General features: G+C 55.8%; 1 protein-coding gene across 1 annotated transcript; it reads left to right on the top strand.

The window, feature by feature from the left end:
- The first annotated feature begins 3,650 nt into the window (after positions 1-3,650).
- On the top strand, positions 3,651-15,955 carry KLHL21 (kelch like family member 21). The gene is made up of 4 exons (XM_060013451.1): positions 3,651-4,893; positions 7,218-7,623; positions 10,968-11,040; positions 13,031-15,955. The coding sequence occupies exons 1-4, from the start codon at positions 3,873-3,875 to the stop codon at positions 13,322-13,324; spliced, it is 1,794 nt and encodes a 597-aa protein (XP_059869434.1). The 5' UTR covers positions 3,651-3,872; the 3' UTR covers positions 13,325-15,955.
- The last annotated feature ends 470 nt before the right edge of the window (positions 15,956-16,425 follow it).

Raw genomic sequence — 16,425 nt, 5'->3', positions numbered from 1 at the left:
GACAAGTTTCAAAATACTAAGAATGGTTTCCCAGTAAGTAGCTTGAGAATGTAGTTCTTTTAATTGGGTTACCAAATATAGTTTCACCTTCCTAAATCTCACCAGCTACACTGCAGTCACTTGGGGAAAATTCAGGAATGCCTTCTGCCTCCGTTTTAATTCCCTGTGCTCGAGTGTAGTTATAAACATAACCAAAGGTTTACTTCTCCTAAGATTATTTTTTAGTGCTTCAGCTTTTTTTCGGCTTAATAGGATATTCTTATGGATTTTTCCTATCTTCAGGTTTCTGCCTTTCTCACTCCCATTTCCAGGAGAGGAAAATAAGTGAAAATTCCTCAAAACTGTATTGTTTTTAATTTTTAGTACCTTGACTGCTGTATGAATATACATATGTGTGAATAAAAAAAATTTTTTAATAAAAAATAACAAAAAAAAGAATATATGTGTGAATAATTTTAAATCATTAATAAATTTCTAAACTAAGTATTGTCAACTTTTCATATAGTGAGGAAAATTACCTGTGCATAGAAGAGTCAAATGAATTTCTCGTGTTATGGTTTATACAGGTAAAATATAAAGATTAATAGCTAACCCTATGCGCCAAACTATTTAAATGTGTTTACTTGCAGTATATCATTTACATATAATAATGCTCTTAATAGAGAATACTGTAACATTCCTTAAAGGAAGAAGTTTATATGTGGTAAGCGCATTACAAACCACACCTTAGGCAGCCCAGAATCAGAAAAAATCAGTGTGTAACATGAAAAAGATGCAATCTCTTTTTGACTCTATAAATGCTATGGTATGTGTTCCTATATGCTCTCAAAGAAAGGAAAAAGGATGTAACAGCAGCTTTTAAAATTATCTCAGTTACCTCTTGTCCTGTCTGCCTAAAATCAGAATTCAAATATCAAAATTAAGTAGTTTTCATTTTTTTAATGAAACAGTACCATTATTTGTTAATTCACGTTGTATTACATTATCATAAAGTTACTTAGACAAAGACCATTTTCATGATTTTAGAAGAGGTACACTTCTAAAACTCTCATGGCTCAAGTTTAGTCTTTAAATCCATTTTCTCACAAACTATTGCTTGTTGGCCAGAGTTAACACCTTCCTCACCAAACAATGGTGTTTCCACCATGCCAGGGTGTTGGATGATATTTGAGAAGTTTAAATCCCCTTAGTTAATACAGTTTGCTGACTGTATCCATCACATTGTCATACCGCAGTGAATGAATTTCGCACATTCCCATTTTGAACACATGAGATTAATGAGCAAAAAAAAAAAAGGGGGAACTAAATAGCATGCTTGGGTTAGCAGGTTATTCAAAATTCCAAACACAGCTGATAAGTCTAAATCTGTTCCTTTCTTTTCTAACCACATTCCTTTATTGACTTAGATATATACACATGGCTTCAAATAATCTGTTAGGTCTGGGCTATTAATAATATACTTTTTTTCCTCAAGAACTGAACTTTTTATTTTGAACTTTTAGTATTTCTTTAATACACAGGGTATATATGTTTAGTACAGAAAGACAGAAAATGCAGGCAAGAAAAAACAACAAAACAAACCTAGCCACCTAGAGAAAATGTTACCTTCACAGTTTTTTGGTAGGCATACGAACACATATAACAAATGGGGCACGGGTTTGATCCCCGGTCAGGAAACTAAGATCCCGCATGCTAAGATCCTGCATGCACCGCGTGGCCAAAATAAAAATAAATTAATTAACAAATGGGGTCATACTGTGGGTAATCAGATTGTTTGCTGGACATTATAACATGAACATCTTTCCATTTCAATCAATATTGCATCATTATTCTTCAGAGTAAGGCTGAAACATGAGTTAAATAACCCCCTGTTGTTAGGAATACATAAAACTGGACTCGGTTCTTAACTACAGAAACATTTAAAAGATTTGATTTATACCAGGTGGATGAGTTCTGACCCAGAGGGACTGTAGTACTTTTCCCTACAAACATCCCACTTCCTGGCTACTTAGACTTTCTTGTCACAAAGCCTGAGCAAGTAAGCTTATTGGCCGGGCTCCTGGGCCCAGGAATGCTGCTGCTGCCGTTAATAGCTGTGTGAACAGTCCATCTATGGGCAACAGGCAGCCCGCCTGGGTACCTGAATGCTTTCTGACTTAGGCCTGTGCTTCCCATACTGACATTTAGAGTAGATACCTTTTCACGGCAAGATGATGGGAGATTCACAAGTAGAAGAGAAAGCCTACAGTTTGCATGTCAGAGATGGAATAAAACCAAGATGTCTTCTCCAAAGGCTGTGCCGACTGAGCTGGAACCAAGAAATGACAGCAACTCCTGGTGCGCCTGGCCTGCCCTGGGACACACGTGGGCAGAATGAGGCTGCTGTCTGGAATGTCTTTGCCAAGCCCACAGGGCATGGGGGTTGCTATCCAATAACAGAAACTCAGGTTTCATCTGCAACACAAGAAGCGGAATAAAGGTCTTTTCTTTCTTTCTTTTTTTTTTTTAGACAGTTAGATATAACTTTATTTTTATCATTACAAACAATACATTTAAGGGTCTTCTAAAACTGAGCAAAACATACATTAAACTAAAGAAAAAAATGGCTTTCAAGTGAGGGAACTTTTTCATATGGTTTCAGTGAAAACACAGTCCTGGCATTGTATCTATTGGAACCAAAGTAAGGAAGATTTCTTTCTTCACGGTCACCCCACACCTGACTGTGACATCTCTGAACAGCCACATGCCCTGGTTTTTAAGGCAGTCCCCTGTCTGACCTTGAGCTGAGGGCCCTGACCCCCAGGTACCTAGTGCCCCTCTCATGGAATAGGAAAAACTATTTTTTCCCTGGAATTATTTTCTGATGCTTCAGCTTTTTGTTCAGCTTAACAGTATATTCTTACGAATTCTCATGGATTTTTCCTACCCTGATTTCTGCCTTTCCCACTTCCATTTCCAGGAGAGGAAGGGCGAGGAGGCCAGGATGACCCCTTCAGAGGGTAGCTCAGGAGCCTGAAAGAGTCTCTATGACTCGGAAACTAAAATTGCGCCTTCTGCGCTGACGAAAGTTAACGACCGCGTTAGTCAAGTTTGAAACTCCTGCAGGAACACAGTGGAGCAGATTCCTGGCATCTGGCCCCGTGTCCCTTACGGATGCGCCAAGAAAAAAAGTCACCTAAAAAACTTATAATTGTTCCTGCTCTGTTCCTGAATTGTAAAAAAAAAAAAAAAAAGAAAAAAGAAAAGAAAGAAATTCTGTCGTTTGAAACCTGTCCCGAGATAGGGTTAACTAGCAACCCTTGGAACTAGTGGAATTCAAAAAAAAAAAAAAAAGCCATTGTACCGAGTCGCCCGGGAGCAGTTGGGAAGTCTGGCGCGAAAGGGGTGGCTTCCTCCGCCACCACCGGGTTTTGTTCAGCAGCCGGGCCCGAGTAGGTGGTGGGCAGGCCCTGGAGGCCCCCGATCCCAGCGCACGGCAGGGCCGCCCCTCGGAGAGGACCCTTGTCACCCGGTGTCCCCGTCTCGGGCGTCGGCGGGAGGCTGCAGGAAGCCCCGGAAGGGCGGAGAGAGGGAACGGGCGCGGGCGGCGGTGACTCAGCCTGGAGCGCGGGGGCGGGAGCACGCGAGGGGAGGCGAGTCAGCGAGCTCAGCCGGGTGGCAGGACGGGCGGCGGCGCCGGGCCCGGAGGGGTTAAGTGGGCGGTGCCGGTGACGCCCCGCCCCCGCCCGGCCCCCGCCCCCCCGGAGGCCGAGGCGCCCGGCCCTATTTATAGCCGGGGCGACCAGCTCCTAGTGTCTCTCCCGCTGGCCCTGGCGGCGGATTTTCCGAGTAGCGCGCGCGCGCAGCGGCCCCGCGCCCCCAGCCAAGGCGCCATGGAGCGGCCGGCGCCCCTAGCCGTGCTACCCTTCTCGGACCCTGCGCACGCGCTAAGCCTGCTGCGCGGCCTGAGCCAGCTCCGCGCCGAGCGCAAGTTCCTGGACGTGACCCTGGAGGCAGCGGGAGGGCGCGACTTCCCGGCGCACCGCGCCGTGCTGGCGGCCGCCAGCCCCTACTTCCGCGCCATGTTCGCCGGGCAGCTGCGCGAGAGCCGCGCCGAGCGGGTGCGCCTGCATGGCGTGCCGCCCGACATGCTGCAGCTGCTGCTCGACTTCAGCTACACGGGCCGCGTGGCGGTGAGCGGCGACAACGCCGAGCCGCTGCTGCGCGCCGCCGACCTGCTGCAGTTCCCGGCCGTGAAGGAGGCGTGCGGCGCCTTCCTACAGCAGCAGCTCGACCTGACCAACTGCCTGGACATGCAGGACTTCGCCGAGGCCTTCAGCTGCGCGGGGCTGGCGAGCGCGGCGCAGCGCTTCATCCTGCGCCACGTGGGCGAGCTGGGCGCCGAGCAGCTGGAGCGGCTGCCCCTGGCGCGGCTGCTGCGCTACCTGCGCGACGACGGGCTGTGCGTGCCCAAGGAGGAGGCCGCCTACCAGCTGGCGCTGCGCTGGGTGCGCGCCGACCCGCCGCGGCGCGCCGCGCACTGGCCGCAGCTGCTCGAGGCCGTGCGCCTGCCTTTCGTGCGCCGCTTCTACCTGCTGGCGCACGTCGAGGCCGAGCCGCTGGTGGCCCGCTGCCCGCCCTGCCTGCGCCTACTGCGCGAGGCGCGCGACTTCCAGGCAGCGCGTTACGACCGCCACGACCGCGGGCCCTGTCCCCGGATGCGCCCGCGCCCCTCAACCGGCCTCGCGGAGATCCTCGTGCTGGTGGGCGGTTGCGACCAGGACTGCGACGAGCTGGTCACCGTCGACTGCTACAATCCACAGACGGGCCAGTGGCGCTACTTGGCCGAGTTCCCCGACCACCTGGGCGGGGGCTACAGCATCGTGGCGCTGGGCAACGACATCTACGTGACGGGTGAGTGAGTGGGCTGGGGGCTGGTCAGGAGGACCCTGGGCCGCCTGGACCCCCGCCCCGCTGGGGGAATACATCCACCTGCAGGAGAACCCGCAATACCTGGAATGCCGGGACCGCCCCTGGGTGCAAGTGGCCACTTCCCTTCCCCCCCCTTCTCCCCCAGGCTGGCACGCACGTACGTTTCTAGGGTTGATACTTAAGATCTAGAAGAAGAACCCCTTGTGTGAGTGGGACAAGTAGCTGTTCGTGGGTCTCTTCCCAGCACGCAGGACCTGCCTGGGCAGCCTCCTCCTTGCCCGGGTGATGCCCCCATTAGGTTGCAAGATACTGGGGCAGTCACCCTGCACAATGAGTGCTTTCTTTTTCTCCCTAAGGAATCTGGGGACGGGCCAGGGACTGACGCCCTGTGATACATCCATTCTCCCCCCTACCCCCCACGGGGGCTTGGACCTAGGCCCTGCGCTTGGGTCACGTGGTGTTTAGGCTGCACCCTGCCCAGCGACTGTAAACAGAGTCACATGCTAAGAGGCTTTCTTCCAGTGACTTGGCTCAAACCCCAAAACACTGCCGAGTCATGCTGGGCGTGTCCCAGCCCGCCCTCGTCCTGGGCATCTCCCACATTTTTCGTTAAAGTTAAATCCCAGTTCAAACATGAGTCTACCTCCTTGAGTGGGGTGAGGAGGGGCGGTCTGTGTGACGGCTATATAAGGAAAGAACCGACCAGGCCTGCACTTGGGGCCAGCAGAGGGCTGGATCAGGCTGGGAGGCCCCGGCTATGCCATCACAGCTCTGTGTCCAGCCTGGCACGGTCCGGAGAAAGCCGGCTCTGAGCTGACAAGTGGGGCGCATCCCGGCCTAAGCACCGGCTCGGCCCTGTGGCCACAGCTTCCTTGGCCTGCAGCTCCAGGTCCAGCCTCTGCGGGAATCAGTCCCTTTCCAACCTGAGGTTGGCCCTGTGTTGTTTGGGGACCACCATTCCCACTCCCCCACCACAGAAGTCTGGCCGGTGAATTCCCAGAACTGGTGAGACTCGCCCCAACTTTGCACACCTTTCCATAAATGTCTCAGCTGAGCAGCTAATCCTTTGGGTTTAGACAGGTGGCTGAGTGGGTCCCTACAGCTGCCTCTAGGGAATTTCACGGCGCGGGGGGGATGAGAAAGCGACTTCAGCTGCCTTTGACACGGTTCTCCTTTGGAAGGAAGGAGGCAGAGAGGACTTTACAAGAACCCTGCCTTCTCCCTCTAAAAGCTCAGGGCTATGAGCCGGATAGAATGTCAGGCCGGCTCTGCTCTGCCCTGTGGCCCCAGCCTTGGGGCAATAGAGGAATGCAACCCCCAGGCTTCTTGGGGTCCCTTCATACTGTGGGAATTCTAATGTCTTAGGTGAACCTGGTTTAATTTGTGGCTATAGCCAGTACCACTGGACTTTGTTTGTTTGGTTGGTTTTAAGAAATACAACCCCAGAAGTCCACTCATAGCATCACTTTCTTTTTTTTCTTGGCCTCACCATGCAGGGTCTTAGTTCCCAACCAGGGATTGAACCTGGGCCCCCTGCAGTGGAAGTGCGGAGTCTTAACCGCTGGACCGCCAGGGAAGTCCGCGTAGCATCACTTTCTGTGTTAGGTTTCTGTAGATTTCCGCTCAACTCATCCTGGCACAGCCCTGGTTAGGGGCCGCCCGGGAAGCCTAGAATTTGGTGGACAAGACCCTGGGCCCCCCACCCACATGCTTTGTGGCTCCCCAGGAGCGTGGACTCTACGGCCTGATGCCCCAGTCAGCTGAGGTGTTTGACTGCTTGTGCGGGGAGTCCAGACTGAGATTGCTGTTTACTTAGAATTGCGGCCCCTGAGCCTTGGCTTGGCCCGCAGAGATTTGGTGGTGTTTTTTGTTTGTTTGTTTTTTGCGGCATGCGGACCTCTCACCGTTGTGGCCTCTCCCGTTGCGGAGGCTCCGGACGCGCAGGCTCAGCGGCCGTGGCTCACGGGCCCAGCCGCTCCGCGGCACGTGGGATCTTCCCAGACCGGGGCACGAACCCGTGTCCCCTGCATCGGCAGGCGGACTCTCAACCCCTGCGCCACCAGGGAAGCCCTGGTGGTGATTTCACGGCCATCCTCCTGGGCAGCGGTCAGCCTACGCATTGCCGGGGCCCCTGGCCCGGCCTTGGTGAGAGAGGATGTGTGTTTACCTGGAGGCAGGTGAGGGTTATCCCTCCCCCAAGATGAGAGGGTTGTCTTTCCCCCTCTGAGAAATTCAGGGAGTCGCGGGTGGGTGAATCACCCTGAGTCAGTGTGGGCTGACCATCTGCACGTTGTCTGCCCCGGCAGGCGGGTCCGATGGCTCCCGGCTCTACGACTGCGTGTGGAGGTACAACTCAAGCGTGAACGAGTGGACGGAGGTGGCGCCCATGCTGAAGGCCCGGGAGTACCACAGCTCCTCCGTGCTGGATGGGCTGCTGTACGTGGTGGCCGCAGACAGCACGGAGCGCTACGACCACACCACTGACTCCTGGGAGGCCTTGCAGCCCATGACCTACCCCATGGACAATTGTTCCACCACGGCCTGCCGAGGCCGGCTCTACGCCATCGGCTCCCTGGCCGGCAAAGAGACCATGGTGATGCAGTGCTACAACCCAGACATGGACCTATGGTCACTGGTGGACTGCGGCCAGCTCCCACCCTGGTCCTTTGCCCCCAAGACAGTGACTCTGAATGGACTCATGTACTTCATCAGGTGAGTCCCTAGGGGCCAAGGCCACTGCGTGATCTTTTTTACCAGGTCCTATGCTAAGCTCATCTTTACTGTTCTCCCCATTTCACAGATGAGGAAACTGAGGCCACACTGGGCTCTGGGGCTGGATCTTTCTGACCTGGCGCCTTTGTTCTGCCCCCATTCTTTAGAACGGTTTCTGTGGCCTCTGAGGATCCCAAGTGGGATGGAGCTAGGTCCTCGCAGAGAACTTTTTGAGATTCATAGAATCTAAATCAGTTGTGTCTCTTTGGCTGGACTTCGCCTGGTGGGTCCCACTAAAAGCCCTTGTTGGTCTCATGTGGCCTTTACTAAAAGGAACCACCTGTCCTACCTGAGAGGGACTTTGCATCTTAAAAAGACCAGAGGAGAGCTTTCTGGACACTTGAGTCTTTGGGGTGGGGTGGCCTTGATAGAGGGACCCTTTGCTCACCAGCGGGCTGGTGCCAGGTGGAGGGATCAGCCCTGCCCCCTCTGCGGAAAGCAACACTTGTGTGTTCAGTGCGTTTCCGCACGTTCTGTCTATCCCTTCCCGCCTGGCCTGGCACAGGGAGGGCTGGTGAGTCTTGCTGAAAGAATGCTGTTCTCCAAAGATCCTGCAGCCACCCAGGACCAGGGAGGAGCCTGATACTGACCAGGCCCAGAGCTGCCTGTGGGAACGATGACAGTAGTTAGCGTGTTGGGGTCCGAGCTCCGGTTGCCTGTTTCATGGGCATTTTCACAGCTGATCCCCATGACTGTCTGCTGAGATGGGCACCACTGTCATCCCCATTTCACAGGTGGCAAAACAGAGACTTAGAGGGGTAAGGGACTTGCTCACAACCACAGGCTTTACGTGGTGGCACAGGGTTAGGACCAAGGACATCCAGCGCAGGTCCCGTGTACCGTCACCACATCACAGCCTCCCTGGGCCAGGCTGTGGCCTCGGCAGCCTGCAGCGGAGCTGGGCAGCCGGTGGGTCACCATGCATCTGTGAGTCTTGATGACTTGGCACAGCGACATGCCCCCTCCTGATGGGCCAGTAGGCGTCCAAGCAACTAGGAGCTCCCAGCCACTGCTCACAGCTTCTGCGTACATGTGCACGTACATACGTGCTGCAGGTGTGTGTACCTGCCGCTCCCCTCCCTGGCCTAGAGCCTGCCTGAAGGTACGAGATCAGAAGGAAAGGGTAAGGTGTGAACGGCCATCCCCTCTGTCCCCTTTCTGCCTGCGACTTTGAATTGGGAGCCTCTGAGGACAGGGACACTGTGCTGCTCGGCCCACACCCCCGCACTGTCTGAGCTGCCCCTCCCCCAGACTCGAGGTGCCTTCCCAGGCTTTCGGGGAGAACACATCTGGAACTGAGGTGGTGGTGCTTGTCACGCAGGTGGCCAAAGGGCCAGGCCTCCCCGTATCCTAGGAAGTGAAGATCTGCTCTGAGAAAGCCCCAGAATCCCAGCCAGCTCCCGGTCCTGTTACAAAACATCATCTGACCCTTCGCCCAGCTCTCCCTCCCCCAAGTCATGTCTTCAAAGATGGGGGTGGAGATGGCTATAAATACAACTCGTGAGGGTGCCAGAACCTTGGCTTCAGCCCCTCGTGGCAGTTCCAGGCTGCGCAACTTTGAGAACGTCCTCCCCTCATCCCCCACCCCCTCTGCCGTGGTCCTAGAATGAGAGGTGCCCAAGGACCGGTCTTCGGAGGGAAGGCCCCTGTGCCTGCCTCCTCCTGGTCGGGGTCACTGGTCAGCTGCTAAACTGCCCCACGTGTGAGCATTAGGGTGCCCCCCAGGTCCTCTGTTAGCCTTTGTACAGGGTCACCTGAGCCATGGGGGGCCCGGGAGGTGGGCTCAACTCTGCTCACTGCACACTGCCACCGCCAAACCGGCCAAGAGGGTGACTGGTCTAGAAGGGCAGCCTGTTGAGTAGTGCGGGCCTGGCCTCACCTGAGAGTGTGGGCGAGGCCAGGGGCCAGGGTCTCGTGTGCTCGAGCGTTCCTGCGCTGTGTCCACGCACTTCGGTGCCTCAGCCGCATCTCACTGCGCAGAATGCCACCTGTCGGGGTAGCTCCGGTCCACAGGAAGGGTCCACGCTGCGTGGAGGCCGCAGCCTGTGGGCTGCTGCTGCCCTGGGCTCTGAGCAGTGGCCGGTGGCCCCCGCCCGCGCCTCCAGCAGTGCTCTGCCTCAGTCCCCACTTAACGTGGCTCCCGGGCTGGGCTGTCCCAGCGCCCACAGAGGCAGAAGCCGAGAGCGTTGTCCAGCCTGGCACCTTCTGGCTGCAGCTCCTGTGTCTCTGCAGGGGTCGGGGGGCAGCCCAGCGGGTTCCCATATCAATTATCATCATCTTATGTGCCACAAACTAAGGGTGGTTTTTACATTCTGTGGCTGGAGGAAGAAATCAAAGTGAGTAATACTTTGTGAGTAATACTTCGTGACGTGTGAAAAGTTATGTGAAATTCAAATTTGTGTCCATAAATAAGGTTTTATGGGAATGCAGCCAGCCCCTTTGTTTATACGACTGTGGCTGCATTTGTTCTCAGCTGCAGCGCTGGGGACCTGCTACAGAGACTGTCTGCTTGGCAAGCCCTGAAGTATTTACTCTCTGGCCTTTCTGCTGATCCCTGACCTGTGACCGTCGTTACCGTCAATACTCCTATTTGGGGGGTAGTGTCTGTTTTTCGAGGCTATGCCTTTGAGACTTGTATTGCAGGTATCAGGGGCCTGTCAGACAGGATTGAAGGAGCCTGAGCCCAAAGGGGAGGGCAGTGCCGGTGTCCTTATTCCTGGGACTCTGGTCACCCTGCCGGGCACTTAGGATGCAGCAGTGAAAGGGGTGGGATCGAGGGACTGACAGCGGTGGGAGGGCAGTGGCCGAGCAGTGGTCCAGGGCACGGGGGCTGTGCAGTGGGCCGGGAGGCCTGGCCTAGACTGGTCAGCCACGGAAGGCTGTCCTGAGAGGTGGCCCAAGTGAGCTGAGGAAGGGTGAGTGGAGACTGGCGGGAAGGGCCACTACCAGTTCAAGATTTGAGGCCAGGCTGGGTGACCGCAGCGAAGGGGAGGGGCAGCTGTGTTGGTGCTGGGCTGCGGGGAAGCGTTGTAGCACCCGAGAGCACGATCTTTGGGTTTGTGGAGTGTGGCTGGGTTCCGGCCTCAGAGCCCAGGCCAGATAGGTGAAGTCAGCCCCTGCGAACCAGGGATAGGGTCCCACTGGCCGGTGGGCTGCCAAATAGCATCACAGAGGTCCCCAAAGGAGATGGGCCCGGAGGACCCTCCTCTCCAGCCCTTCACACTCAGGCGCTGCCTAGTCACTCTGACCCGTTCTTCCTCCTCCTTCCCCCCTCCACTCCCCAGGGACGACTCTGCTGAGGTGGACGTATATAACCCCACCAAGAACGAATGGGATAAGATCCCATCGATGAATCAGGTAAGTTTGCAGACACGCCAGCAGTGGGAGCACAAGCTGGTTCTGGTTTCCAACCGAAGTGTCAACGTAAGTTTGGGATGCAGTCCTGGTGGGCAGGGCCCTGTGTTGGGCCCTTTCCTGGTGTTACCTTCATGAACAGAGAGCTGCCGTTGTCCTCGACTTGTACTCGAGGGTCACTGAAACAGAGACCTTAAATAAGATGCCATGGTCACACAGCTTAGTGAGTTCATCCATTCAGACCAGTGTTCATTGAGTACCTGCCATGAGCCAGAGAGCACGCTGGGGAAGTGTTCCACAGAGGGACAGCAAGTGCAAAGGCCCTGGGGTAGAGCATGCCTGATGTGTTCATGGAACAAGCCCTCAGCCTGGTGTGGCTGGAGAAGAGTGAACAACGGGGCAACAGGGGGGTGAGGTCAAACAAGGAGGTCTTTGGGGATTGACCTTGGGAGTGCACTTATTGAGCACCTGCTGTGTACCCACACTTTTGCTGCCTAATGGGGTCTCACCTCTCTTTGCTTATTGAGAAGAGGGTGCTGAGTTTCACAATGTGATAGAGCCAGGAAGGCTGGGTGGCTTTTGGCTACACGAGCAATCTCCTTAGTCTCAGATACACATCTACACCCACCTATATCTTTTACTTTTTTTTTTGCAGTACGCAGGCCTCTCACTGTTGTGGCCTCTCCCGTTGCGGAGCACAGGCTCTGGACACGCAGGCTCAGTGGCCATGGCTCACGGGCCCAGCCGCTCCGCGGCATGTGGGATCTTCCCGGACCGGGGCACGAACCCGTGTCCCCTGCATCGGCAGGCAGACCCTCAACCACTGCGCCACCAGGGAAGCCCCCACCTATATCTTTATTTTCTGTCTTCCTTAAAATTTCCAAACCTGGGAGTTCTCTGGCGGTCCAGTGGTTAGCACGTCCACCGCAGGGGGCATGGGTTTGACCTCTGGTCGGGGAACTAAGATCCTGCAAGCAAGCTGTGCAGGGTGACCAAAAAAAAAAAAAAAAAAAAAAAATTTCCAAACTTGCTCTCCTGATACCTCTACAGCTTATTTAACATCTTTAGGGGAATTCCCTGGCAGTCCAGTGGTTAGGACTCCTCACTTTCACTGCCGAGGGCCCAGGTTCAATTCCTAGTCAGGGGACTAAGATCCCACAAGCCATGCAGCACAGCCACCAAAAATATATATATATTTTTTTTTTAAGTAAATAAATAAATAACATCTTTACAGTTAGGAAATATAACTTTGGTTTTCCCCATAGTGAGCTACACGTACTCATTATAGCAGGTCTTGGGCAAGATGGGATAGTCCAGCCTCGTGGTTCAAAGCTCAGACTTTGGATCAAGTCCCAGCTCTGCTGCTGTCGGCTGTATGAGGCTCAGTTTTCCCATCTGTAAGATGGGGGAGAACAGGGCTTCCCTGCTGGCGCAGTGGTTAAGAATCCGCCTGCATTGGCAGGGGAAACGGGTTCGATCCCTGGTCCGGGAAGGTCTCACATGCCGTGGAACAACTAAGCCCGTGCGCCACAACTACTGAGCCTGCGCTCTAGAGCCCGCAAGCCACAACTACTGAAGCCCGCAGGCCTAGAGCCCGTGCTCCGCAATGAGAGAAGCCACCGCAATGAGAAGCCGGCGCACCGCAAGGAAGAGTAGCCCCCGCTCGCCGCAACTAAAGAAAGCCCATGTGCAGCAACAAAGACCCAGCGCAGCCATAAATAAACAGATCAATAATTGTGGTGGGGGGAGGTGGGGAGAACAGTCACGCCTGCTTTGCAGGGCTGATGCTGCTCACGGGGACAGTGCCTCCATGGCCCCTTGACCACCATAGGGACCCGCTGTGGCATGGAGCCCCTGTGGCCTAGCTGGGGTGTAGGAAGTGCCAAGGCTGCCCCTCCCAAGGCCCCCAGGCACCTTCCCCATGGAGAGGCACTCTGGGGCTCGCCCCTGCCCTGACTGCCAGCCTCCACTCACCGCCCCCCTTGGCCCACAGGTGCATGTAGGGGGCAGCCTGGCCGTCCTTGGAGGGAAGCTCTACGTCTCTGGGGGCTACGACAATACCTTTGAACTCTCCGACGTGGTGGAGGCCTACGACCCAGAGACCCGGGCATGGAGCGTGGTGGGACGGCTCCCAGAGCCCACTTTCTGGCACGGCAGCGTCAGCATTTTCCGACAGTTCATGCCCCAGACGCCCTTGGGGGGCCGTGGCTTTGAGCTGGACAGTGGCAGCAGTGACATGGGTGTGGGCCGGCCCCGGCCGCCACAGAACCCCGCCGAGCTGCACTAGCCCCGGCCCGGCCCGGGGAGGGCCTTGGTGCAGGTAACCCAGCACCTCAGGGGGTAGCACCCCCATCCTTCGTGCACCGGGACAGGTTGGCTGGAGCGTGGGCTCAGGGGCTGCCGAGCGAGCGAGCGAGCGAGCGAGCCTCAGGATCTGACAGCTGGAGAGTCTCCGTGCTTGCGAGTCACAGCTGCTGGGGCCAAGGCCCGTTGTGAATGCCGCTCCCTTGGTCCAGGAAGAGCTGCCTCCGCCACCACGTCTCTGGTTCCAGTAAGTCACCCCCGCTGCAGGCCCACCTCACCAATGAAGGCACGTGCACCTCCTGCAGCCACCACCTGTGCCTACTTGCTCCCCCCTTGGGAGAGGAGGGCCACTTCTGGGTATGAGTGGAGGGGCAGGGGTCCTTCCAGGAGAGTGTGAGAGTGGCCTCCCTGCAGGCCCTGCTGTCCCAGAGCATCGAGAATCAGGCAGACAATGGCTGCAGTGGGGTCCCACCCTCCATGGCCAGTGCTGGACACCCAGCGAGCCAGCTCCCCAGATGCAGGGGGTCTGCTGACCAGCTCCTCGGCCCTGCTGGGGTCTTGCACCAAAACACCCCTTGTGGGTACGCCTCCTGGAGGTGAGCTCAGACCTAGGGGCACAGGGCAGTGGGAATGGACTGGCGTGTGGCCTTGAAGGGGGCCCAGAGAGACCTGCTGAGTTTCTGTCTCCAGTGGACCTGGGCCGACGCAGGTGCTGGGGGTCCCTGTCCACACACCCACCAGTTGGTGTAGCCCCACCTGGCTTGGGGGCCTCCGGGCCCTTCGTCCCAGGCCAGTTCGGCAGAGGACGAAAGTGCAAGGTCATAGCTCCTCACTGGGAGGCCCTGGGACTTTGTCGCTGAAGCCCAGCCAGGCAGACAGCTGCAGGCGCCCTTGCCCCTGCGGCCTGTGAGCGGAGGATCCTGTTGCTTCTCAAGGAAGCCCGGGGTGGGGCAGCCTCAGCAGGTGGTCACAAGCTTTCAAACACAGTTGGCCCTTCCTTAGAAGGGGGGCAGGCAGCTAGAAACGGGGTCCGGTTGGTTTGATCTTTAACCTCTCCCCGTCCCATTGCCGAAGCTTTCTGCAGGGTGGGAGGGTGCCTTAAGCCCCTCAGAAGCCCAGGCTTCTCCAGGACGGTGGCAGAAGCAGCTCCTGGGAACCCCTGTAGCTGGTGTCACGTCCCTGGTTTTCTGAGGAGTGCGAACGGTGGATTGGTGATCTTGTACTCTCATGGTTTCCAAAGTAGCCTTTGCTTGAATTTGTCCTCCTTCCAGAGGGGAGGGCGGTTACGTTTTCCTCGTTAGGTAAATGTTCAACAATGTGTTCTTAACAAGAAAAAAAGAAGTTTTCTCACCATCGCTTCACAAGTGGCACTTAAAGCCCTTTTGTTGGCCAGAAGCCTTGGGGCTGTCAGGCGGGCCCCTGCCTTCCCTCCTGCGTCCCTCGTCCTTCACTTCCCAGGGGTTACTGAGACCTTTTTTCTAGCCCAGGTGCCTGCCTGGCGAGCTGAGCCCACGCAGAGGCGCCAGGCTCCACGGGGTGGCCGACTCGGGTTCCCTGCAGCCAGGTGCTGCCCAGGCGTGATGGCTTGTCTCCTGTCCGTGGTAGGGGGACGACAAGGCAGGGCTGCACAGGACTGATGGAGCCCCGATTATATGCCAGTCACCAAGCTCGGTGTCAGACTGTGCCCTGCCCAGTGGGTGTGACAGGCCACGCAGAGAGATGTGGTGACCACTTCTGTGGCAGGTCATGGGCAGGGGTGGGGGGAGCTCGATCTCACGGGAGACTCCCTCCTGGTGCCTTTCCTGGGGCTGGCTCTGTAAAGGGCCCTGGCAGCCCCAGAAGGCAGGGCAGGCAGTGGGGGGCAGGCTTTTGCTGGGACCGGGGGGCTGCAGACGCTCATGTTCTCATAGAAACCAGCCTTTGTCACCCGCCGCAGCACTTCTGGTCAGCAGTGAGGGCCGGTGCCTGGGCCCGGGCCTTTGTCTGGTCTTTCCTGCATTTTTGGTACTTCACTGTGTGACCGACCACCCCACTCTCTGGCGGCTGCTCAGATGATGGTTTGGGGGGGCAGGGGGCCAGTGATGTTCACTCTAGAACTACCCAGGTCCCCACCCCCCAGACCCGGTCTTTGGGTTAAAAGACCAAAGACGGGAAGGGGACGCAGCAGCCTGGGCAACAGCAGGCTCCTGCTGGGGGTCCGGGATTGGGGATGACCCTTGAGAAACGTCTCCTCCCTTCCCTGCCCTGCCCGCTCCTGTAGGCACGGGTTCCCATCACGCACACAGGTCTGTGCACTGACGGCCTGGGCCAGCCTGGGAGGGACTGTCTCTACACGTCAGATGTACACAACTTTTTCAGCCTATGAGACGAGTTATGAAAGTTCAGTGACTTGTATTTAATGCTGACCTACTGCTATAAAGTATTCTATATTTATATGACCTCAGAGACTCTTCTGGACTAGGACAGTCTCCCTCCAGCGTCCGACATCCAGTGCCAGCCCCAGAGCGTGGGGCAGATTTGTGTATTTATTTGTCCGTTCGGTAGGCTTACGTGTCCAGGATCCTCTTTAAGGTTTTAGGATGCCTTCAGTACACTTTTTGAAATAAAAATATTTCCTATATATTTGGTGTCATTGCCTCTGTCCTGCTGCTGCCGGGTCTTGGAACCTTTGGGCTGAGGCCAAGCGCGTGGGCCAAGGGAGGCAAAGTAGTATTGAGGAGCATACTTGATGTCGCTTAACTAATGGGGAAAGGGGCGGGGTTCAGAGCGTCCAGGGCTCACGCTAAATGGCTTTGGGGGCAAACCCTTTGAGGCCCTTTCTTGTCTCAGTCATTACAAGGCATGAGGTAGTGGAAAGAGGAGGCCGGAGGTGGGAGGTGGGAGAAACGTGGGTGGCTGAGGCCATGGCTCACCTGCCCAAAAGCTGCTTCAACCTCCTCAGACTCCACCCCTGGGCACTGTGCCCAATACCTTGCTCCCCCCCCCCACCTCCTGAAGGTGTGGTGCTAAAAGGTGATGAGATCCCCGTCTCTTGGACCTGGCAGGAGGGGCTGAACCCTTAAAATAGAGCACCGTCCCTCCCGG

This window comes from Delphinus delphis, chromosome 1 (assembly GCF_949987515.2).
Source record: "Delphinus delphis chromosome 1, mDelDel1.2, whole genome shotgun sequence".
NCBI classification, from domain to species: domain Eukaryota; kingdom Metazoa; phylum Chordata; class Mammalia; order Artiodactyla; family Delphinidae; genus Delphinus; species Delphinus delphis.
Note: the sequence above shows the minus strand (reverse complement) of the source record. Positions and strands in the feature narration are given on the sequence as shown.